At 40.6% G+C, this 24,074-nt stretch overlaps 1 protein-coding gene across 5 annotated transcripts in view; it reads right to left on the reverse strand.

Moving 5' to 3' along the window:
- ASAH1 (N-acylsphingosine amidohydrolase 1) overlaps positions 1–21,410 on the reverse strand; it is a 45,319-nt gene extending 23,909 nt beyond the window's left edge. The window contains exons 1-3 of one of the 5 annotated variants that reach the window (XM_028481232.2): positions 21,252–21,267; positions 3,033–3,079; positions 2,045–2,167 (exon numbers count right to left, since the gene is read on the reverse strand). Coding sequence is in view for 2 of the 5 variants with exons in the window: in XM_024131486.3 (XP_023987254.1) it covers positions 3,033–3,079; positions 21,252–21,329 (125 nt within the window). In the remaining 3 variants the exon portion in view is untranslated. Of the gene's footprint in view, positions 1–2,044; positions 2,168–3,032; positions 3,080–16,089; positions 17,428–20,933; positions 21,117–21,251 lie in introns of those variants that run through there. The other 4 variants (XM_028481231.2, XM_024131486.3, XM_028481236.2 and 1 more) reach the window with 4 other exon arrangements.
- Positions 21,411–24,074: the final 2,664 nt, after the last annotated feature.

Below are 24,074 nucleotides of genomic sequence, written 5' to 3' on the forward strand. Positions count from 1 at the left end.
GCTGCAGGATTGTAGTTCTTCTTGCTTCTGCTGTCTGGCCTCTGGTGGATGAGGCTATCTAAGAGGCTTGTGCAAGTTTCCTGATGGGAGGGACTGGTGGTGCGTAGAGCTGACTGTTGCTCTGGTGGGCAAAGCTCAGGAAAACTTTAATCTGCTTGACTGCTGATGGGTGGGGCTGGGTTCCCTCCCTGTTGGTTGTTTGGCCTGAGGCAACCCAACACTGGAGCCTACCTGGGCTCTTTGGTGGGGCTAATGGTGGACTCTGGGAGGGCTCACGCCAAGGAGGTCTTCCTAGAACTTCTGCTGCCAGTGTCCTTGTCCCCATGGTGAGGCACAGCCACCCCCCGCCTCCGCAGGAGACTCTCCAACACTAGCAGGTAGGTCTGGTTCAGTCTCCCCTGGGGTCACTGCTCCTTCCCCTGGGTCCCGATGTGCACACTACTTTGTGTGTGCCCTCCAAGAGTGGAGTCCCTGTTTCCTCCATTCCTCTCGAAGTCCTGCAATGAAATCCCATTAGCCTTCAAAGTCTGATTCTCTAGGAATTCCTCTTTCCGTTGCCGGACTCCCAGGTGGGGAAGCCTGACGTGGGGCTCAGAATCTTCACTCCAGTGGGTGGACTTCTGTGGTATAAGTGTTCTCCAGTCTGTGAGTCACCCACCCAGCAGTTATGGGATTTGATTTTACTGTGATTGCGCCCCTCCTACCATCTCATTGTGGCTTCTTCTTTGTCTTTGGATGTGGGGTATCATTTTTGGTGAGTTCCAGCGTCTTCCTGTTGATGACTGTCCAGCAGGTAGTTGTGAGTCTGGTGTTCTCACAAGAGGGAGTAAGAGCACATCCTTCTACTCCGCCATCTTGGTTCAGTAGCCTCACTGCATTGGTATTTAATCAGTAGCGATCACTATAGAATATTTTCCTCCTTTACTCTGAACAATAAACATCATGAAATTATTTTTGAAACTTAGCATTTCCTGTGCCCAGGTCATCACAAGCAACATTAATCATTGACTGAACCCACCTGGTAGCCTGGCAACTAGTCCAAGTGACACAACACACACATACACAAATAAGATGTGTATTTAGCAGATGCTAAGCACCAGTGAGCAGTAGAAAAGAAACGATAATGGGATTCAGTTGGATACAGGAGTGCCCTTGTTGTCAGTCCCTTGACTTCCAGCACTGATTTGACTGGTCAGGCTGGATAAACAGGTGTTTCTCTCCTCCCTCACAACTGCCAATGCATACCTCCAGAATCTGTGCACTTGATTAAAAAGAATGGTCTTAAAGGTACAGGAGGGACTTCCCGGTGGCGCAGTGGTTAAGAATCCGCCTGCCAATGCAGAGGACACAGGTTCGATCCCTGGTCCGGGAAGATCCCACATGTCATGGAGCAACTAAGCCCATACGCCACAACTACCAAGCCTGCGAACTGCAACTACTGAAGCCCGCTCACCTAGAGCCCGCGCTCTGCAACAAGAGAAGCTACCGCAATGAGAAGCCCGTGCACCACAACGAAAAGTAGCCCCCGCTCGCCAAAACTAGAGAAAGCCCACGTGCAGCAACGAAGACCCAACACAGCCAAAAATTTTAAAAAAGGTACAGGAGGATGTGTTGTCATTCAAAGGTACATGAATACCACACTTCTCTCCAAGTCCTCAACATCGATTTATAGTTCATAGAGGACAAAGATCAGAGCGGAGCTAAGGACTTTCGTCTTGCGAACAAGCCAGTGAGGTAGTAAGGAATCCAGCACAAATACCAGGACAAACATTTATATTACGTAGATGTGTAAATATAAGAAAAATGTTTATTCGCACATGTGTGTGTGTGCGCGTATGCACACACACACACATGCTAACGTGGAACCAGTTAAATGCCCAAGCAGGGACAGTTTGCAGGGCAATCAATGCAATGACAACTACACATAAAAGGGAGGGACAAAAAAGCCTTAAATGTGGCAGGTACTCAGTAAACGTTCAATGAATTGGGGCAGAGAGAGCAGCCAAGAGACACTCGCAATCAATAAGGCACTGAAGATCAATACAATGCCAGTGGTGATGAAAAGGAAGAGCCTCAGAGACCAAGCCATGATAGAGGGCTGGAGTGTGCACTGGCTTCGTAGAAACTGGAAACTTCTAAATACTTCCTGCCAAATATTTGCTTCTTTCTACAGAAAGGTGAGTAAATACAAAGAATGTAGTTTATAACTGTTTCACTGTATCTAGGACAGAGGCTATTTAGAAAACGTAATTCAGACAAGTGTAGCACAATATATGTATACTTGAAGTGCCATAAAAACTGAAATGTCATCTTGATATTACTGGTTAAAGTTGTACGTACTCTGCCTTCCCTTCCCTGCTGCAGGCTTTTAGCGAGAGGGAAAAGCAGGGATAGTACGGTTACCCTTCCCAACACACCTCTTCCTTCTTTTTCACATTCTTAACCCTCTGGGCCAGTGAGCTGTTTTTATGTCTTTCCCACAGGCTTATTTAGTCACATAGGATCTGAAAAGGCCAAAACCCTAAACTAAAAATATTAACGTAAACACACTAAAACACGATATTGGCCCATCCCTATGTTTGCCAATCCTGTTTTGTCCTCAATAGCTTTGATTATCATGCCAGGGTTAATTTTTTTAATGTTTCACATGAGACCCTACACTTTTTTGTTTCAGTATGATCCAGTAGTTTATACTCAGGCACCACAGAAAATCACAGGTCACCTCTGCATTTGTCATGATGAGAAGAATACTGAGGGGTAGATAGAAGAATTTAGTGGAGAATGGAAATCCTTTTTTTCTCCTATGATTTCAAAAGGCTAGAAATGGACATTTTCATCATGGGGTATTTTCATATTTGTTCAAAGTGTTAGCCAAATGCATAATACACAAACCTGAGGGAAGAAAAATTTGTCTCAGGATAGAAGACATGACTTAAGTTTTTATTCACTGTCATTATTATTATGAGATCATCACATGGAGAAAAGTCTCCATGAAGGTCAGAGTGAGTCTTGATCATCTGATGTTTACTCACGTTGGTCCAGAGGGAGGATAGGTTGATTTTCTGCAGTCTTCTGTCCACTAAAAAACAAAGACAATTAAGTTTCAGAAAAACAAACTGAGTAGGCAATCTGCAAAAACAGTTAAAGCTTGTGAAGACAAAATCAAGTATGATCTGCCACTTTAGACCATTTCAATGCCTCTTAAAAGTCTTTTCCTCCCCTGAAAACTTCTAAAATCTCAAACCTAAGTGCATTTTCACTCAATGCAATTTGCACTATTTGCCAGGTATTGTAATTTCGCTTTTCTACTGCAAATATACTGAGTAAAGAGAAAATATAAGAACGTAGATGGACAGAGTTCCCTGGTGGCCCAGTGGTTAGGGCTCCGGGTGTTCACTGCTGTGGCTCGGATTCAATCCATGGTGGGGGAACTGAGATAGCCCACAGTGATTTATCATTATTTTATTACTAGTTCAAGATGCCAAGGCATGTTCATCTCCTTTCTGCTGGAGACCCAATATTGTAAAAGAAAAAAAATTTTTTTTTAAGAAGTATAAATCCACAGTAAGAGGAAGGCGAAGTAGGGAAGGAAACTACTAGAACTGTAGTTTGAGCTCAGAAAATATATCTGCAGCAAATTTGTGTGGGAATGAGATCTCACATCCTGTTTTAACTTTTGATTGTATGGGAAGTGTATAAGGTAGCTTGACATTACCTGAGATTCAAACACTACCTGTTGTCAAAATACTACAGTATGTTTCCCATATAAGTACTGTTTTGCCTTGTAATTTTAGGTTGACCTCGTTAAGTAACAGCATCAAGTGTAAACTTAAATTATCAAAGGATAATTTAATCATTAGCATTTAAATTCTGTTTCTAAATTATAAGAATACAAAATATTAGATAGTAAATAATATCAATTTGATAATTCAGTATCAAATTAGCAAAAGCTAATTTCCAAAGCCATTCAGTGTTCAATAAAAGTGACTGAGGGGGCTTCCCTGGTGGCGCAGTGGTTGAGAGTCCGCCTGCCGATGCAGGGGACGCGGGTTCGTGCCCCGGTCCGGGAAGGTCCCACATGCCGCGGAGCGGCTGGGTCCGTGAGCCGTGGCCGCTGAGCCTGCGCGTCCGGAGCCTGTGCTCCGCAACAGGAGAGGCCACAACGGTGAGAGGCCCGCGTACCGCAAAAAAAAAAAAAAAAAAAAAAAAGTGACTGAGGGTGGTTCTTCTTATTCAGAAAAATTTCAGTCTCAGCCTTGAGCTCAAAAGTTGTAGTAAAACTTCACTGCTGCCAGGGGCCCGCGACCCCAAAAAAAAAAAAAAAAAAAAAAAAGTGACTGAGGGTGGTTCTTCTTATTCAGAAAAATTTCAGTCTCAGCCTTGAGCTCAAAAGTTGTAGTAAAACTTCACTGCTGCCAACCTATCTAACTGTTAAGTGGTAGGAGCAGTCAGGATATTCAGCATCTATTTCCTACACAATTCACTCAAGTGAAAATCTATGAGAGCAAAAGAAGTTCATGGTTGAATAATAACAGAATGATCGATTTAAGTATTGTCCACAAAGTACCTGCCAATCAACAATATATTTAATAACCGCAAGATTTAAACATCTTGCATTTTCAGAAGTTTTGCACATTTGTCCAACTAAGCTTTTTTTTTGCTCCACACGAATTTTTACCACTGTACAGACTGTTACACATCATGGCAGATTCCACTTCAGGTCTTTCTGAATTACTCAATTCTCAACTTCGTTGAAAACATCCCTGCCTGTTGTTGTTTTATGCAGACTATTCATAGAGACTAATTCTTTAGTCTCAAACTTGGCATCGGATGCTAGAATAAATATTGATAACTGATCAGTATCAAGAGTCAAGAGGAACAACTAGGAATCATTTGCCTCGTTCTTTAATTGATGTTGATGTTGCTGCCAAAGTCCCAGGCAACTGTTCTCTGCTAAAAGCTAACAGTGTGAAACACATTTTCTCAGGACACATTTCTTCAACTTCTACAAGCAAATGTGATTTCATCAACTCATCTTTGGCAAATGGCTTTTATTGCTTTGCTAACAAATAAGCTACCTGGAGACTTACTTTGGCTGCAGCCTCAATTTACTTTGTAAAATGTGTAAATAAATTCTGCTGTGATGAGACACTCTAGATCTTGTTTTTCTAACCACTTTTTTCCCTAGGAGTTGGGAATACTGTGATGACGGCTCGGCCTCGTAATGTCAACATACACTGTATTCTTTTAGCACAACTCTAGCGTCACTGTGTAATAAACACAATGCTTTGCCAGCTAATTAACGAGATAATCTCTACTCCGCTTGGCCTGAAGAGTACGTCTGAAGTCCACTTTTCTCTTCTTTTCTTGTTTTGACGTGATAGGTTTAGACTAGTAATTTTCTTAAATATTAAAAATAACCTGGTGCATTGATACATGCGGCACTTAAAATGCAGTTGAGTTATAACCGCATAAGCGTCATCTGAAGTGTGCAGAGCAGCAGTGAAAGCCACGAGCACACTGCATTCAGGCTCTGCTGCAACAACTCAACTGCTGTAGTGCTGAAGCAGCCAGACAAAATGCAAGCAAACAAGTGTAGCTGTGCTCCGATACAACTCAGTTTATGGACCCTGACGTGTGAATTTTACAAAATTTTGACACGTTACAAAATATTAATCTTCTTTTGAACTTCCCCCCAACTTTTAAAAGATGTAAAAACCATCCCTCACTCGCAGACTTTAAAAAAACAGGTGCCAGGCTGTAGTTTGCCAACCACCACTCCGGGTACTAACACCCATACAAGTTGCCCTTGCTCTTGCTTGATGATCTCTTCAGTTTCTGTCAAGGAAGACCCTTTGAGGTGGTATGTATGTGTGAAAAAAAGAAAGAAAAGGGAAAGAGAGTGTGTGGGTTTAGTCTTTTGCTTAGCTATAATGTTATATGCAGTTCTCTATGCAGAGGTTGGGATGGGGGTTATTTTGTTTGCTGGCCCCTCAACTAAACTCTTTTCATCCTCATTTATTACTCTTACTCTCCAGAATAAATGCTACTCTGAGCCAGGAACCTCTCTGGGATCTCCTTTCCTCAAAACAGCTTTGTCCACTTTGTTTCATCAGTCAAAACTCCTCCGCCTACTACCTAAATGCCAAGAAGTAACTAAAAATCCCCCGGACATACAGAGACTGAATTAAAATCATACGCTCTTGGACTGATATTAGTCTTTGGTGGCACTTAGTTGTATTAGTTTCCTATTGCTGCTGTAACAAATTACTGCAAACGTAATGCTTAACACAACACAAATTTATTATGTTACAGCTCTGAAGGTTGGAAGTCTAAAATGGTTCTGCACAGCTGAGTCTCCCCTGGGGCTCCAAGGCAGAATCTGTTTCCTTGACTTTTCCAGCTTCTAGGGGTCACCTACAATCGTTGGTTTGTGCCCCCCTTCCTCCATTTTCAAAGTCAGCAGTACAGCATCTTCTCTCTTCTTTGGCCTCCTGCCTCCCTCTTATAAAGATGTCTGTGATTATATCAGCCCCCTTGGATAATCCAGTACAACATCCCCATCTCAAGATTCTTTACTAAATCACATTTGCCAAGTTCCTTTTGCCATAAAAAATAACATATTCACAGGTTCTAGGAATTAGGACATGGACATCCTTGGGAAGCCATTATTCATCCTACCATATATCTATACAAAAAGACATTTTCAAAGATGAAATATGTAAAATCTCATTACAGATCAGGAATAACATAGAAACATTTGCAATCACTTTGGGACACTAACCCTAAGTCCCAAAAATCAAATGCCCACCCCACAAGAATTCAGTTCTTCTCATTAGCAGACCTCTATTACAAAAAGTGTACTAACTTGTTGTTAAAACATTTTCATCAATAAGAATTTTGTGGAAATTTGTCTTCTCTCTTGTCATATAAATATCTATGTATCATCCTTGATTTTGCCTCTTGGCCCACAAAGCCTAAAAGATTTACTATCTGGCCCTGTGCAGGAAGTTTAACGACTCCTGCCTGAGAGTAAAGGCCTCCTATTCTAACATTTAGAAAAATACAAAGAAAACAAACAAACAAAAAACCTAGCTCCAAAATATTCCAATACTTTAAGGAACAGAGGAAAATATAAAACAAAATAATATAAATATCAGATTCAATACTCTTAATAGTAACCTCAAGAAAAATTCAATATGCTGTTATATCTATAAAACAAAAAGAGGATGTTATAAAAAAAAAAAAGTTCAACCAGGTAATTAAAAAGATAACTGCTCATCCATCAATAGACGAATGGATAAAGAAGGTATATATACATAATGGAATACTACTCAACCACAAAAGGAAAGAAATTTTGCCATTTGCAGCAACATGGATAGACCTGGAGGGCCTTCTGCCTAGTGAAATAAGTCAGACAAAGAAAGACAAATACTGTATGATCTCACTTATATCTGGAATCTAAAAAGTACAACAAACTATTGAATATAACGAAAGACAAGCAGACACAGATATAGAGAATAAACTAGTGGTTACCAATGGAGAGAGGGAAGCGGGGAGGGGCAATATAGGGGTAAGAAATTAAGAGGTACAAACTATTAGGTATAAAATAAGCTACAAGGATATACTGTACAACATGAGGACTACAGCTAGTATTTTATAATAACTATATATGGAGTATAACCTTTAAAAATTGTAAGTCACTATATTGTACACCTGTAACTTAAATAATATTGTACATCAATTATACTTCAATAGAAAACATAACTGCTGAAATAAAAAGGATAGGAAAATAAAGGTGAGGAAATCTCTCCCAGAATACAGGGAAAAAATTATATAGAAAACACAGGAAGAAAAGAAAAAAGAGAGAAGAGAATTAGAGAATCAATGCACGGGGCCCAACATCTGATTAACTGGATTTCCAGAAAGAGAGCAGAGACAATAAAGAGGAGAAAATTATGAAAGAAATAATATAGGAAAATTTCCCACAGCTGAAAGGAGATGAGTCCTGAAAATGAAAAGACCTACTGATTATTTGAAATAATGACTGAATACAAGGGCTTTCAGTCAGACACATCACTGAGTTATCTCAAAACATAAAGGATAAAGAGAAAAACATAAAAGCTTCTAGCACCGCGTTTGGGCCAGCGGAGGTGGGTTTCCTACAAAAGAATAAGAATCACACTCCCATCAGACTTCTCAACAGCTAGATAAATGCTAGAAGAGAGTGATGCCACAAAACTTGGCAGAAAATTGATTTAAAACTAGAATTTTATAGCTGGTAAAGGCATCGATCAATTTTGAGTTTATTTAAAGTCTTTACTATTAAATCACTGCAAGGACTCAGAAAGTTCACCTCCCATACATTCTTTCTTAAATTACTTCAAGATGTACTCTAGCAAAACACTGGCATAAACCAAGAGAAAGATGGGAGAGGATCCAGAAAAGAATGGCTCCAACTTAACATAGAGTGGTAAAGGGAACCCTTAGGATGACAGCTAGTCAAGAGACTAGAAAGCAACAGTGCAACATTATATCAAGGAAACAGGTGTCCTAAAAAGTGGGACTCTACAGAATAAACTGTACAGTTGAAAGGCTGGAAGAATTTGAGAATATGATAAGAGGCACACAGTGTAAGAAAAAAGAAAAACAACCAGAAACTATAGGGGGAAGCTACAGTCTTGGAAAAGAATGGTCCAAATAAAAAGAAAATGGTTTCAACTAGAAGTGGAATTCAGTAGGTTTCAAGAAGAACAGACAGAATAAATAGAGAAGATATGTCAGAAGCTGAAAAATATACAGGATACAGTGATGATGGCACAGGTTTGTTTTCTTCTTCTAATGAGAAAAAGGGAAAGAAATTAGAAACTCCAATGAAAAAATTTGTACAAGGCATAACATAAATATGAAGCAAATTAAAATGAATATGAGCATTTGGCATAAATATGAGTATTTGGTAGAAAATATATTTGAATATTCTTTTAGTGCCATTAGAATTATGGCTTTAGAATTATAGAAAAGGAAATGCAATCACAGCACACTGAGCAATGACCAATGTTTTCAAGTCACACTTCTTTAAACATTGTTTACCGTCTTCATTCTTTGAAAGGAGACATACAAAGCATGGATGACTCAATTAAAGTTACAATTATGTTACCAATGTTTACTAAGCAAGAGTCAAAGCACATAGAACTGAAGAAGAAAAGGGAGAAAAAGGTAGAGGGGTCAAGGAGTCCACTTGCCTCACTTCAATATTGTGCTTAAGTATTGAGCCTCGGCAATTAGACAAGAAAATGAAATAAAAGGCATCCAAATTGGAAAAGAAGTAAAACTGTCTCATTTTCAGATGACACTATGTTCTATAGAAAACCCTAAGGAATCCATTAAACACTTTTAAAAAATAATAAACACGTTGGGCAAGGTTGTAGGATACAAGATGAATGTACAACAATCAAATGTATTTCTATACAGTAACAATGTGCAAACTGAAATGAAACTAAGAAACTACTCCACTTACAACAGCATCAAAAAGAATAGAATACTTAGGAATAAATTTAACCAAAGATGTGTAAGACTTGTACATTGAAAACTACAAAACACTGTAGAAAAAAAATTAAAGACCTAAATAAATGGAAAGATATACATTGTTCATAGATTGGAAGACTTAATATTGTTAAGATGGCAATGCTCCCTAAATTGATCTACAGATTCAATGCAATACCTATCAAAATCCTAGATGGCTTCTTTGCAGAAATAGACAAGAAATAGACAAGAAATAGACAAATAGACAAAATTCACATTGAAATTCAAGGGACGCAGAACATCCAAAACGATCTTGAAAAAGAATAACAAAGTTAGAGGGCTGACACTTCCTGATTTTAAAACGTACTATCAAAGCTACAGTAATTAAGATAGTGCACTACCAGCATAAAGATATAAATCAATGGAATAGAACTGAGAGTCCAGAAATAAACCCTTACATTTATGCTGATTATAAACCATATATTTGGTAAAAGATCTGTCTAGAATATATAAAAATCTTACAACTCAATAATAAAAAGACAACTCAATTAATAAATGGGCAAAGGATCTGAAAAGACATTTCTCCAAAGAAAATATAACTCAATAAGCAAATGAAAAGATGCTCAACATCATTTGCTAATAGGGAAATGCAAATCAAAAGCACAATGAGATACCACTTCACACCCAATAGGATGGCAGTTATAATAATAAAACAAGTGTTGGACTATCAAACTCTTAGAGGAAAACACAGGCAGAACACTCTATGACATAAGTCACAGCAAGATCCTTTTTGACCCATCTCCTAGAGAAATGGAAATAAAAACAAAAATAAACAAATGGGACCTAATGAAACTTAAAATCTTTTGCACAGCAAAGGATACCATAAACAAGACCAAAAGACAACCCTCAGAATGCGCATTCAGTAGAAACTACTTCGACTTTTGAATTTTGAGCTTTCCTCGGGCCCACCGTATGGGGAAAGACACTTCCTCCTGATGCTGGGTGGCAAAGCCCCAGCTCCCCACCAGCCACGCGACCACACCAGGAGACAGCGGATAGATGCAACCACCACGGACCCAGACAAGCACTCTGCTTGTCAGTACAGTAGTCAATAAATTACACGAGATGGTCAGCACTTTATTAAAAAATAGTCCTTGCATTAGATGATTTTGCCCAACTATAGGCTAACCTAGGTGTTCTGAGTGCACTGAATGTAGGTGAAGCTAAGCAGTGATGTTTGACACGTCAGGTGTATTAAATGCATTTTCAATTTATGATATTTTCAACTTACCATGGGTTTACTGGGACGTAACCCCATGGTAAGTTGAGGAAGATCTGTACAACAGAAGCAGCAGCCAAGGAACCAGTAGGAGAAATAATGGTTTTTATTTAAAGACAGTCACGGCATGGAAGCAACCTAAGTGTCCATCAACAGATGAATGGATAAAGAAGATGTGGCACATATATACAATGGAATATTACTCAGCCATAAAAAGAAATGAAACTGAGTTATTTGTAATGAGGTGGATAGACCTGGAGTCTGTCATACAGAGTGAAGTAAGTCAGAAGGAGAAAAACAAATACCGTATGCTAACACATATATATGGAATCTAAGAAAAAGAATTTCATGAAGAGATTAGTGGTAGGACAGGAATAAAACACAGACCTACTAGAGCATGGACTTGAGGACATGGGGAGGGGGAAGGGTAAGCTGTGACGAAGTGAGAGAGTGGCAGGGACATATATGCACTACCAAATGTAAATGAGATAGCTAGTGGGAAGCTGCCGCATAGCACAGGGAGATCACCTCTGTGCTTTGTGACCATGAGAGGGGTGGGATAGGGAGGGTGGGAGGGAGGGAGACGCAAGAGGGAAGAGATATGGGAACATATGTATATGTATAACTGATTCACTTTGTTGTTAAGGAGAAACTAACACACTATTGTAAAACAGTTTTACTCCAATAAAGATGTTAAAAAAAAAAATTAAAAAAAAAAAAAAAAACAAACAAGTGTTGGCATGGATGTAGAGAAAATGGAACACTCATGTACTGCCAGTGGGAATATAAAATAGTGCAGCTGCTTTGGAAAACAGGCTGGCAGTTCCTCAAAGAGTTAAACACAGAGTTATGATGTGACCCAGCAAATTACTCTCCTAGGTATAAACCTAAGAGACATGAAAACATGTGTTCACACAAAAACACTGTACATAAATGTTCACAGTAGCATTATTCATAATAGCCAAAAGCAGAAACAACCCAAGTGTCCATTAACTGATGAATGAACAAAATATGGTATATCCATAAATGGAACATTACTCAGTCAAAAAAAGGAACGCACATTTACTGTACTGATAGATGCTACAATGTGAATGAACCTTGAAAACATTATGATATGTGAAAGAAGCCAGTCACATGTATTGTATGATCCCTTTTATAGAAAATGTCCAGAATAGGTAAATCTATAGAGACAAAAAGTAGATTAGTGGCTGCCTAAGACTGAGAAGTAGGTTTCAGGGTTAAGGCTAAGTGGTGAGGGGTTTCTTGGGGATGATGAAAATGTTCTAAAATTGATTGTAGTGATGGTTGTACAACTCTGTGAATATACTGAAGCCATTAAGTTGTACACTTTTAGTGGGTGATTTGTATGGTGTGAATTATATCTCAGTAACACTGTTTAAAAAAAAAAAAGAAAGGTGCATGGAAGATTGTTGAAAGTAAACTAAATTTTTATCCATCACTGAGATGGATATGTATGAGAGCAGACAATGCCTCAAGTGGATTCAGACAAATTCAGCATAAACACATTATCAATAGCAGTATTCATAAAGCTAACCAGGGGTGATATTTGGATCTTTCAGCACCCAATTTGGCATGGGCACCAATTAATCAAAACAGACTGAGCTGCAAACAACTAGTAGGACAGTAGAGGTGGTATCTGGCTGAACATCACTTGAGTACGAACAGTTAAAAGTGTCTGCTTCCGGGCTTCCCTGGTGGCGCAGTGGTTGGGAGTCCGCCTGCCGATGAAGGGGACACGGGTTCGTGCCCCGGTCTGGGAAGATCCCACATGCCGCGGAGTGGCTGGGCCCGTGAGCCATGGCCGCTGAGCCTGTGCATCCGGATCCTGTGCTCCACAACGGGAGAGGCCACAATAGTGAGAGGCCCGCGTACCGCAACAACAACAACAACAAAAGAGTGTCTGCTTCCGAGATGAAAACTCTAATTTGAAAAGACACATGCACCTCAATGTTCACAGGAGCACATTTACAATAGCCAAGATATGGAAGCACCTTAAGTGTCCATCAAGAGATGAATGGATAAAGATGTGATGTATATATACACAATGGAATCCTACCAGCCATAAAAAGAAATGAAATATTGTCATTTGCAGCAATATAGATGGACCTAGAGATGATCATACTGAGTGAAGTAAATCAGAAAGACAATGACAAGTATCATGTGATATCACTTATATGTAGAATATAAAAAGTAATATCAATACAAATGAATCTACTTACAAAACAGAAATAGACTCAGACATAGAAAACAAACTCATCATTACAAAAGAGGAAAGGGAGGGAGGAAGGGAGGGAGGGATAAGTTAGGAGTATGGGATTAACAGATACGTACTACTATATGTAAAAGAGATAAGCACCAAGGATTTACTGTATAGCACAGGGAACTATATTCAGTATTTGTAATAACCTATAATGGAAAATAATTTGAAAAAATATATATAACTTAATCACTTTGCTGTACACCTGAAACTAACACAATATTGTAAATCAACTATACTTTGAAAAACACGACAACAATAACAACAAAAACAACAAAAGTGTTTGCTTCCAGAGAAGGGGGATGGGGTAGAAGGAATAAGCCTGGAGACGGCTGGGTTTTTTTATCATAAGCCTCTCTATATTATTTGATTTTCTTTAACTATGTACACTTTGATACACATTTTAAAATATCAAATTAAAAAACTGCATGATTTCATTTACATTAGTTGAGGATTTTCAGAGAGTGATTCCCTGACATGATTTTAAGTTTTTTAAAAAAATTTATTTATTTAATTTATTTATTGTTGGCTGTGTTGGATCTTCGTTGATGCACGCGGGCTTCCTCTAGTTGCAGGGAGCAGGGGCTGCTCTTCGTTGCGGTGCGCTGACTTCTCATTGTGGTGGCTTCTCTTGTTGCGGAGCACGGGCTTCAGTAGTTGTGGCACGCGGGCTCAGTAGTTGAGGCTCATGGGCTCTAGAGTGCAGGCTCAGCAGTTGTGGCGCACAGCCTTAGTTGCTCCGCGGCATGTGGGATCTTCCCGTACCAGGGCTCAAACCCGTATCCCCTGCACTGGCAGGCAGATTCTTAACCACTGCGCCACCAGGCAAACCCTGATTTTAAGTATTTTTAGCTGTCAGTATCTAAAATTATTTTAAGATAACAACATATGACTGCATTGGAGGGCAGGGTATTCTAAATTCACTAGTCCTTGCTTAGTGAAATTGGAAATGGACACCAAAAAGCAACACTCTACTTAAGAATATCTTGATTTAAAACTACGAATATTCCAAACAGCACTTAATAAGAAGGGCAAGTATTAACTTTAGAAATACAACTCTTACTTCATTCAACTTATTCACTATAAGATTCTTCTAAATATCAGAGCTTTCGGTGAGTTTAAAATGTGATTTGATTCACAAAAATCTAATTTATGCTCTTTTTACTGAATTTCAAGTTTTCAGGAACATTAGGGTCATGGGGTCATGTTCTGGATGCAAGGCCCAGCTCTATTAGTGACAAGGTTACACAGCGGGTGACAGAGCCCCAGTTCAGGCTCCCCCGATCTCTCCCATAGCTTCCTACAGAGATAACAAGAAAACCTCAATTTAATTCCTAATAGGGAACAATCTGCATTTCCTTCAGGGCTTTTGATGATCACTAGAATCAGCTCAGTGAGTAAATGAAATGTAATGATGCTCGTCTTTCCCTAGTAATTTTATCTGCGTGACCTGGGTTCCAAAGCCAATATAAAATTAAACTACAAGGCATATTTCTTACGACTGTGAGGGAAGTTACAAGTACTCTATCAAATATTAGGAGAGAGTTCAACTGCCCCAGAGGTAACAGAGCAACCTAATCATACATGCAAGAGTCTGAGGTTGATAATACATTTTACTATGATAATGCTGACAGCAATAAATAAACATGAAATACAAGGAAACATGAAATACAAAAACATGAAATCTGCACAGAAATTGGCTGTAAGAGTAAAGGGTAAATGTGATTGTAATTTTTAAAGTTAGCAGCCATAAGATCAGGGTACTTCAGGTGTTCATAAGGTACTGACACTGAAGGTTTTTTTTTTTGTTTTTAAAAATTTTTTAATTGATTTTTTTATTGAAGTAGAGTTGATTTACAATATTATATCAGTTTCAGGTATACAGCATAGTGATTCAAATTTTTATAGATTATACTCCATTTAAAGTTATATTCACTATATTCCCTGGAGTGTACAATATACCCTTGTAACTTTATTTATTTTATATATAGTAGTTTGTATCTCTTAATCCTACTCCTTATTTGCCTCTCCCCCTTCCCTCTCTCCACTTGTAACCACTAGTTTGTTCTCTATATCTGTGAGTCTGTTTCTGTTTTGCTATATTTTTTTGTTTGTTTTATTTTTTAGATTCCTTGTATAAGCGATAACATACGGTATTTGTCTTTGACTTATTTCATTAAGCATAATAGCCTCTAACAACAGTCATTTTAAACAAGAAGATTAGATTTGGGGTAGAGTGGAGGCAGGTACATCCTTACTTTCAAGGGAAACCTCAACAGGGAAAGACAGCTTCAAAAATCTATGTACAGACTTGAAATAAAATTACAGTGAGCTCATTTGTTATTTAAAGTTTCTTACTATCTCCAAATTTAACTATACATGTTTTTAATAATAGACAACCTTATCAAGGTAAGTAAAAATTTAAACAGATGATAGGTATAGAATGTAAATAGATGAAAGGGAGCGATATTAGGTAGTCTGCTTGGTATATTGTGCTACCTTGTCAAAGGGTGAAAAAATACAACCAACTTAAAATCTCAATCTTTCATGTGTGCGCGCTCTCATTTTTGCTTCCTAAAGCCAAAGAAAGTGGTGAAAATCTCTGTAAAATGTTTTGTTAATACTTCCTGAGTCAGAGAATTCTCTAATTATTCTAGTTATTTGATAAGAACTTGAACGTCTTCAAAATTAATCAGTCTTTACATCCTCCCCACTCACTAAAAAAAAACTAACTACAGAGCTACTTGACATAACTATATTTAGGAAAATAAAATATAAAGTGAAAATAATTCCATTAGCAACCTGAACGCTCCATGCCTAAAAGAAATGAGATAATTCATCCAGCTCCCTAAAATATTTGAGTCCTCCGGAATGAGAACCTCAATGAAATGTATGCTTCTAAGACTGTACAAAAGAGTTCAGAAAGCCCTCATGTGCTTGTCTTATTCACATAACCAGAAAAAGGCAATGAAAGGTAATTTAATTATATAGCTCACACCAGTGTTCTTACCATCAGAAAAGAAGCTGAACAATTTCAGCAAGACAACTTCTTCCTTCCTTCCTTCCTCCCTTCCTTCCTTTCTTTCCTTTTCCTTTTGTTTCCTTTCTTTCTTTCTTTCTTTATTCCTTTATTTATTTATGGCTGCATTGGGTCTTTGTTGCTGCGCGCGGGGGCTACTCTTCATTGCAGTGCACGGGCTTCTCATTGCAGTGGCTTATCTTGTTGTGGAGCACAGGCTCTAGGCGCGCGGGCTTCAGTAGTTGTGGCATGCCGGCTCTAGAGCACAGGCTCAGTAGTTGTGGCACGGGGGCTCAGTAGTTGTGGCTCGCGGGCTCCAGAGCGCAGGCTCAGTAGTTGTGGCTCGCGGGCCCCAGAGCGCAGGCTCAGTAGTTGTGGCACACGGGCTTAGTTGCTCCACAGCATGTGGGATCTTCCCGGACCAAGGCTTGAACCCGTGTCCCCTGCATTGGCAGGTGGATTCTTAACCACTGCGCCACCAGGGAAGTCCAACAAGACAATTTCAATTCAATTCTTTAATTCACCGACAACTATTTTCTAAATAAGATTTGTTTCTTAAAGTGTTCTCTATGTAAGACAGAGCAGACACATACTCAAGACACACATGAATAAGAAAAGGCATGTTTTCTTGCATATATAACAAATTCAAATGAGCATGCAAAGTTTTTCACTTGTTTTCTGACCTTTGATGGAACGGTACCCTATTAAATTGAGAATATTTAGGTAAAAGGAATGTGAACAAACTCTCCATAAGGGCAAAGACCTCTCTATCTTGTTCACTGACCTGTTCCCAGCATCTTTAACAGTTGGGCACAGAGTAGGCGTGCAGTATTTGTTGACTAAGCAAACATATGGTATCTGTATATTCCTTCCTTTAAAGTACTGGGTGGAAAGCAAATGCAGTACAGTAAAACAGTAAAACTGGACAGTCCAGATGGGGTTTAAGTGATTTGGGAAAACTTTGTAAAAATCATTGTTAAAACCTGATTCAGTGGCTAATGTCAACAATGTTATTGCTCACTTGAAAAGCTGATGTGTAAAAATAAGTTCTATTCAGTAATTCACTACTGAGCCAGTGTGTTTAATTTTCACACATTTTAGGGATCTGCTTAGATTTATTACTGAGAACAGTCATCTCGCCTATTCTGATTCCTTTCCTTCTGATCACTCCATAGGCTACTACAATCTATTTTCTGCTCCCAACATGCTCTGGCCAAGTTGACCAATGACCTCTAGGTGCCAAGCACAACAGATACTAGACATCTCGATGGCATTCAACACAGGTGACCTGTCCCTCTCTCCTCTGAGCTTCCCTAACACTCGCTCTCCAGTTCTGGCTGCTGCTTTAACTTTGCCAGTTCTTCCTAACCTGACACATGCTTGTCCCCTGAGCCTTTGACTAAGCCTCTTCTTCTCTTCTATCTGCTCATTGTTCACTCCAGTGGGCTTCAAGTAATATGCCTATGACTTCCAATATCCTCTTCTGAGCTCCAGTCCCAAAGGTCTGCTGGACGTCTTGGTGCCATCTGAAATTCGACATAACCAGAGTGAAAAATGATCTTCATTCTTCCCTCCTCATATTCCTGTAGTGATACCACCATTCTCCCGGCTGAGCACTTCAGAAAGGTGCCAGTCCCTCATCCCCATCCAACCCCTCCTTCTTCTCATTCTACCTCCGAATCTTCTCCGGAACCATCCATTTCTTTCCTTTTCCACTAGCACAACCCTCCTGTAAGTCGCCCCTGGACTCGCCTCCTCATATCCACCCTTGCTCCCTTCCAATCCAAACTGATCTTTTGAAAGTGGGAAATTTATCACATCTTGTTTAAAACCAGTCAACAGCTTCCCATTGTTTTTAGGATGAATTCCAAAATCCTTAACAAGGTCTACAGAGCCCTGGATGATGTCATCTCCATCTCCCTTCTCCAGATTTTCTTGCATCACTTCTGTCACCACCATCTCTCTTTTTAAATTATTTTTTAAATTTATTTTTATTGACATAATATTGGTTTATAACATAAGTTTCCAGTATACATTATATTTCTACTTCTGTATACGCTACAGCGTGCTTACCACCAAAATTTTCGTTTCCATCCATCACGATACAATTGATCCCCTTTACTCATTTCACCCTCCCTCTGGTAACCACTGCGCTGCTGTTCTCTGTATCTAAGTGTTTTTGTTTGGTTTGTTCGTTTATTAGACAGATACGGTAACTGTCTTTCTCCGTCTAATTTATTTCACCCAGCATAATACTTTCAATATCCATACATGTTGTTACACATGGCGAGATTTCATCTTTTTTATGGCTGACTAGTATTCCATTGTGTGTGGTGGGTGTGTGTGAGAGTGAGAATCACATTTTCTTTATCCATTCATCCATTAATGGGCACTTAGATTGTTTCCACGTCTTGGCTCTTGTAAATAATGCTGCAATGAACATGGGGGTGCAGATATCTTTTCAAATTAGTGTTTTCGTTTTCTTTGGATAAATACCCAGAAGTGGGATAGCTTGTCACCACCATCTCTTAATAGAATCAAATAACTCAAGAAGACCTTAAAATATGCCATAGTCTGAAGCGCCTCAAAAACCAAACAGAAAAAATCCAGACATTCCAAATCCAATGATTTTTGTTTGTAATTTAAAGCCAGTTCCCACTATCATATTTATCAAAAGTAGTTTTGAAATATATTTTGTTACTATGTGTGGCTACAGTTTATCATAGAACAATTCAAAATGAAAAAAAATGCTTATTCTTGTCAAAGGATGAGGTCACTGAACTTCTGTGAAGTTCCCAAAATCTTGTCAGCCAGTGGCCCCCAATTTTCCAGATCAGTTAAAAAACTGAGAGGGGCCCAGCACAGGGGAGTCTCAGTTTTTGTTCTCCAAAGTGAAGATGTTAAAACAAACAAAACAACTCATAACAGATAAAAGAACACATAAAAGAACATTTTAACAACAAAAATTGGAAGGTCATAATCAGAATGAAAGCTAACATTCTAAATTAATAATTTCAAGGCCTCATTTTTCTCATTTCATTAAAGACTTGTGGAAGCAGCTTCCCAAACTGACACCAGAGGCCAGACTAGAATTTGACAACCACTGTTCCAGATAAGAACTATTAAATTCATGGAGGGGCTGCTGATTCTTCCTGTTCTACAGATACCTTTTAAAGTACTTTTGCTTGAAAAAATAAAGTACTGAGAATGAAAATAAAAGGCAGACATTGATATATGAAACTGTTCTGAGGTCCACAACTAGACCTCTCAGTATTATCACTTGCTGATCTGACACTCAAAAGCCAGGCCATTTCTGTTCTCGTTAGACACAACCAAACTCACAGAACACCTACCTCAGTGAAGGTTAATCTGAGACATGATCAAATGAGACAAAGCAAGGCTACTTCATGACTCTAAGCACAGACAAGAACAAAGGTACGTGTAACATGCAAAATACCAAACACCTCCTTCTCTTGCTAAACAAATAACTGTTTCTTCTTTACCCATAGTGTTGCCTCACTTTCTAAAAGCAACCAATCTAGAGCAAACCCCCGATTCCTTAGACCTGCCCCTGAAACACACAGAGTCCAAATTATAAAACAGGTTTTTCCTAATGCCCTTTTACTGAGAGGCCCCATTGTTTCCCATGGCATGCATTCTCATTTACAGCAAAATAATAAACCCAATTTCTTCAACTACAGGTGTGTTTCCTGGGGTCTTTGGCTGAAAGCATTGACAGCATCAAAGTATAAAATTCTTTAAAAATTCCCATAATCCCAACCACTTTAAAGCAAATTAATTCTCTACCCACACTAAAGCAGACTAATTTTATTTTTCCTTATACCCTTCCAATCCTCACCCACATGTATACACTGTGTATTTTCTGTTACTGAAATCGCTGTGTATACTATTTTGTATTCTACTTTTACTTGCTTTATCTTGTATCAATTTTGAATGGCTGAGTAATATCTCACCATGATCTTATTCTTTTTTGTTTGTTTGTTTGTTTTTTTGTGGTACGCGGGCCTCTCACTGTTGTGGCCTCTCCTGTTGCGGAGCACAGGCTCCGGACGCGCAGGCTCAGTGGCCATGGCTCACGGGCCCAGCCGCTCCGCGGCATGTGGGATCTTCCCGGACCGGGGCACGAACCCGTGTCCCCTGCATTGGCAGGCAGATTCTCAACCACTGCGCCACCAGGGAAGCCCCATGATCTTATTCTTAAAGCTTTTCTCCGTAGAGAAAAAAAAGAATAAAGGAGGAGAATGCACATCTTGCTCCCAAAGTCAATGTTCTACCTAAACTATTCAGAAACATCCTCACCTAGTCTTAGGTCACATGCACCCAAGTTCCTATTTATCTGATCCGTTGATAAGAAAAATGCAGTCTTATTGCTTTTAAAGAAGAGAATTATGCAAGACCACCAGACCGGGTGGGTGTCCAGAGGCTTGAGTTCAGTCATGCTTCCGAAAACAATAGTGTGACCTCTGGCTAGACATCTCACTCGGAATCAACTTCCTCCCTTGCAAAGTAAGAGTGAAACTGGTCCCTCATTGTCTCTTGTAGTTATCAAGTCTGTGTTCCTGCTACTTCCCTCAAGGGGTAATAGCCACAGGCCCAGTGTTCACTTGACTCTAAAGGCCAGGCATCCACATCTAGGTTGGCCTGGGCTGCTTCCATTGCCCTGACTGGGGATGCCTCGCCCTTTCCCAGGGCCCTTAGGATCCTTAGCTAACACTTTTCCTTCAGCACCTCGTCACCAGACAGAGAATGCCAAAGTCCTCAGGAAGTTCGTCACTTAATCATGTACACAAATCAACTGGAACTTTTCCTCTTACAGTTCTGGATGATCGAGTCTGGTACTGGTAGAACAGATGCAATCCATCAAACGTGAGGGTATGCAAATCATAATCACCAATCTGCCGAGATCAGGATTTCCCCAAAAGGATTCTTTGTTCCAGCTTGTACCGAATCAACCCGGGGTGAAATTCGCCAGCCCGCTCTGCACCCACACCTCTGCTCAGGAAAACACCGACCCCTGTAAAGATGCTGCGGGACTAGGTGCCCCTCAAGCCCCGCCGGCCCCGCACCTGAGCACCCCCCTTCCCCGTGCTCCCGCGCGCCCCTCTCCGCGCCCTCGCCTCCAGCTCACCCACCGGTGGCACGTGCTGCGCCACCGAGCAGGTGACGGTCACGCTCAGTAAGACCAAGGTTAGGCGACTCCAGCCTAGCATCGCTCCTGCCGCGAAAGGCGCTGCAAAGGACGCCAGAAGAGGCCGCACAAGGTTCCACCTGAGCTCAGAGCAGACCACGCCCCCGCCGCCGCGTGACGCGAGGGCTGGACCGCACCACGCGAGGCGGGGGGAGACGGGCGCGCAAGAGATGGAGAGGGCCGGGCTTTTCTGTAGCACGGCAGGACAAGGGAGCCTTCCGAGAGGAAGAACGAACCCACAGGATGGGGGTCAGCGCTCGCGTTAGGACCGTGGTGTTTGTCGGTCCACCCCCCCACTGCTCCGCGGGCAATGGTTGCGCCGAGCCCGAGCTCCAGCCCCAGCTCCGCCCCGGCGGGTGCAGCTGAGGAACTTATAGCCGACGAGCTGCCCCACGAAGGGCCGCGCCCACCCCCGAGCTTGGGGGTGGGCGCCTTCTCCAACTCCACTCCTGGCCAGGTGCGGCCGTGCAGCGTCCGCAAACAGCCCAGGGCGAAGTCCGCCTTCGGGCAGCTCGGTACCAAAAGCCCACGAAACGGGCGCAAGCCACGAGAGTCTCAAAACGCGGCGTAGCACGCGAACGCGACCCGTCTTTGAGCTCTAAGGAGGGCAGGGCCGAAGTGAGTGAGGTTTCTCGTCCTGACCGTGGGGTCCCCGGACAGGTGTCGAGGGGGGATACCCGGGAGGGGGGATAATTAATTCTCACGGATAGTAAAGACTGTGAATTACCCATTTAGACTTTAGCAGCCGAGCTGACAAGGCACAGACTTTAGGCTTCAGTTCCTTGCACTTAGACAACAGGTGGAATGTCCAGGTAGAGCCGCGAACCTTCCTTCACTGATGGGACGCAGCTGTGTGTTTTCACTTAACTGATGAAACGCTTTAGGTTGGCAGAGCCGGCGTTGAACCTGAGAGGAAGGTAGGCTTTCGCATCTTAAAAACAGCTTTACAGATGTATTTGCTTGGCATTCGTCCCTTGTATGGACGCCGTCGCCCTAGTAGGATGAGTTACTTAAAAGTCCAACAGGAAATCCTACCCTCTGGGTTCCACTTTTTTTTTTTTTTATGGTACGCGGGCCTCTCACTGTCGTGGCCTCTCCCGTTGCGGAGCACAGGCTCCAGACGCGCAGGCTCAGCGGCCATGGCTCACGGGCCCAGCCGCTCCGCGGCGTGTGGGATCTTCCCGGACCGGGGCACGAACCCGTGTCCCCTGCATCAGCAGGCGGACTCTCAACCACTGCGCCACCAGGGAAGCCCTCCACTTTCTGACTGAGCCTCTTTGACATCCAACTAGCTTCTTTTTTTTTTTTTTTTTTAATGCTTCAGTAAAACTCAATACTATCACTAAAATCTTCATATATTCTTTTTTTTCTTGCGTGTGTTTGAAATTGCAATTTTACCCATTTGTATTACTTCGTTAGAAAAACCAAACAATCTTTTTGCTGGAGATTGGGAAACGAGAATTTGATGTTTGAAGGCTGTTTTCCTAGGGTTTTTTGTTTGTTTTTTTGGTTTTTGGTAGATGACAGGGTTCCTCTCTCTGAGGAGGAAGTTTGACTTTTGAAACATATCACATGATTTTGAAACATATCAGTGGTTCCTGATTCAACAGTGAACAAGCAGATCATAGAAATGTTCATTAATTCAAAAATATTTACTGTCCACCTACAATGTGCTCATCATTTTTCCAGACATTGGGGATAAGCAGGGAACAAAAAAGACAGGAGGTTCCTCCCTCATGAGGCTTACATTCTAGATGAGAAATGGACAATAAACATCATCCCCGAGAAAATTTATATAGGATGTTGGAAGGTAATAAATGTTATAGAGAAAAAGCAGAGTAAGGGGGATCAAGAGTAGGGAGAGTCACAATGTTAAGTAAGATGAACAGGACAAGCATTATTGAGAAAGTGATGTTTGAGCAGAGATTTGAAGGAGGTGAAGAAGTTAGTTTTGGGGATGCCTAGGGAAGAGTATTCCAGGGAGAGGGAGAAGCTGGGGCAAAGGGTTGACAGTGAGAATGTGCCTGGCGTGTTTGGCTACAGCGAGGAAGTCAGAGTGTGTGGAGAAGGAAGAGGGGGTAAAAAAAGTAGAAGAAGTCTGAGAGGTAAGGGGGGTAGGGCAGATTATACAGGGTATAAGGAGCTATTGTAAAGACCTGGGCTTCACTCTGTGCAAATGTGTAATGTGTAAATAGGTTGAATTATCTTGGACCTTAAAATAAGTCTGAAAAAAAAAAAGAGAAGTAGAGGATTCCCATGTTTTATATAAGTAGCTATTTGGTTTGAAGATCATTCATCTTAAAAAAATTTTTTTTATTGAATGACTCTTTAAATTCTATGGTGCTTCACAATTTTCAAAAGTTTCACGCACATGATTTCATATAAACCCATTATTGCCTCTCCCTTTCCCTTCTCCCCAGCTGGTAACCACTAGTTTGTTCTCTATATCTTTGAGTCTGCTGATTTTTTGTTTTATTCCCTAGTTTGTTTTATTTTTTAGACTCCACGTTAAGTGATATCATACAGTATACATATTTCTCTGTATTATTTCATTTAGCATTATGCCCTCAAAATCCATCCATGTTACTACAAATGGCAAAATTTCCTTTTATTTTATGGCTGAGTAGTATTCCTTTGTATATATATGCCACTACTTCTTTATCCGTTCATCTTGATGGATACTTAGGTTGCTTCCATACCTTGGCCATTGTAAATAATGCTGCTATAAACATAGGGGTGCATGTATCTTTTCAAATTAGTATTTTTG

This window comes from Physeter macrocephalus, chromosome 20 (genome assembly GCF_002837175.3).
Source record: "Physeter macrocephalus isolate SW-GA chromosome 20, ASM283717v5, whole genome shotgun sequence".
NCBI lineage: Eukaryota > Metazoa > Chordata > Mammalia > Artiodactyla > Physeteridae > Physeter > Physeter macrocephalus.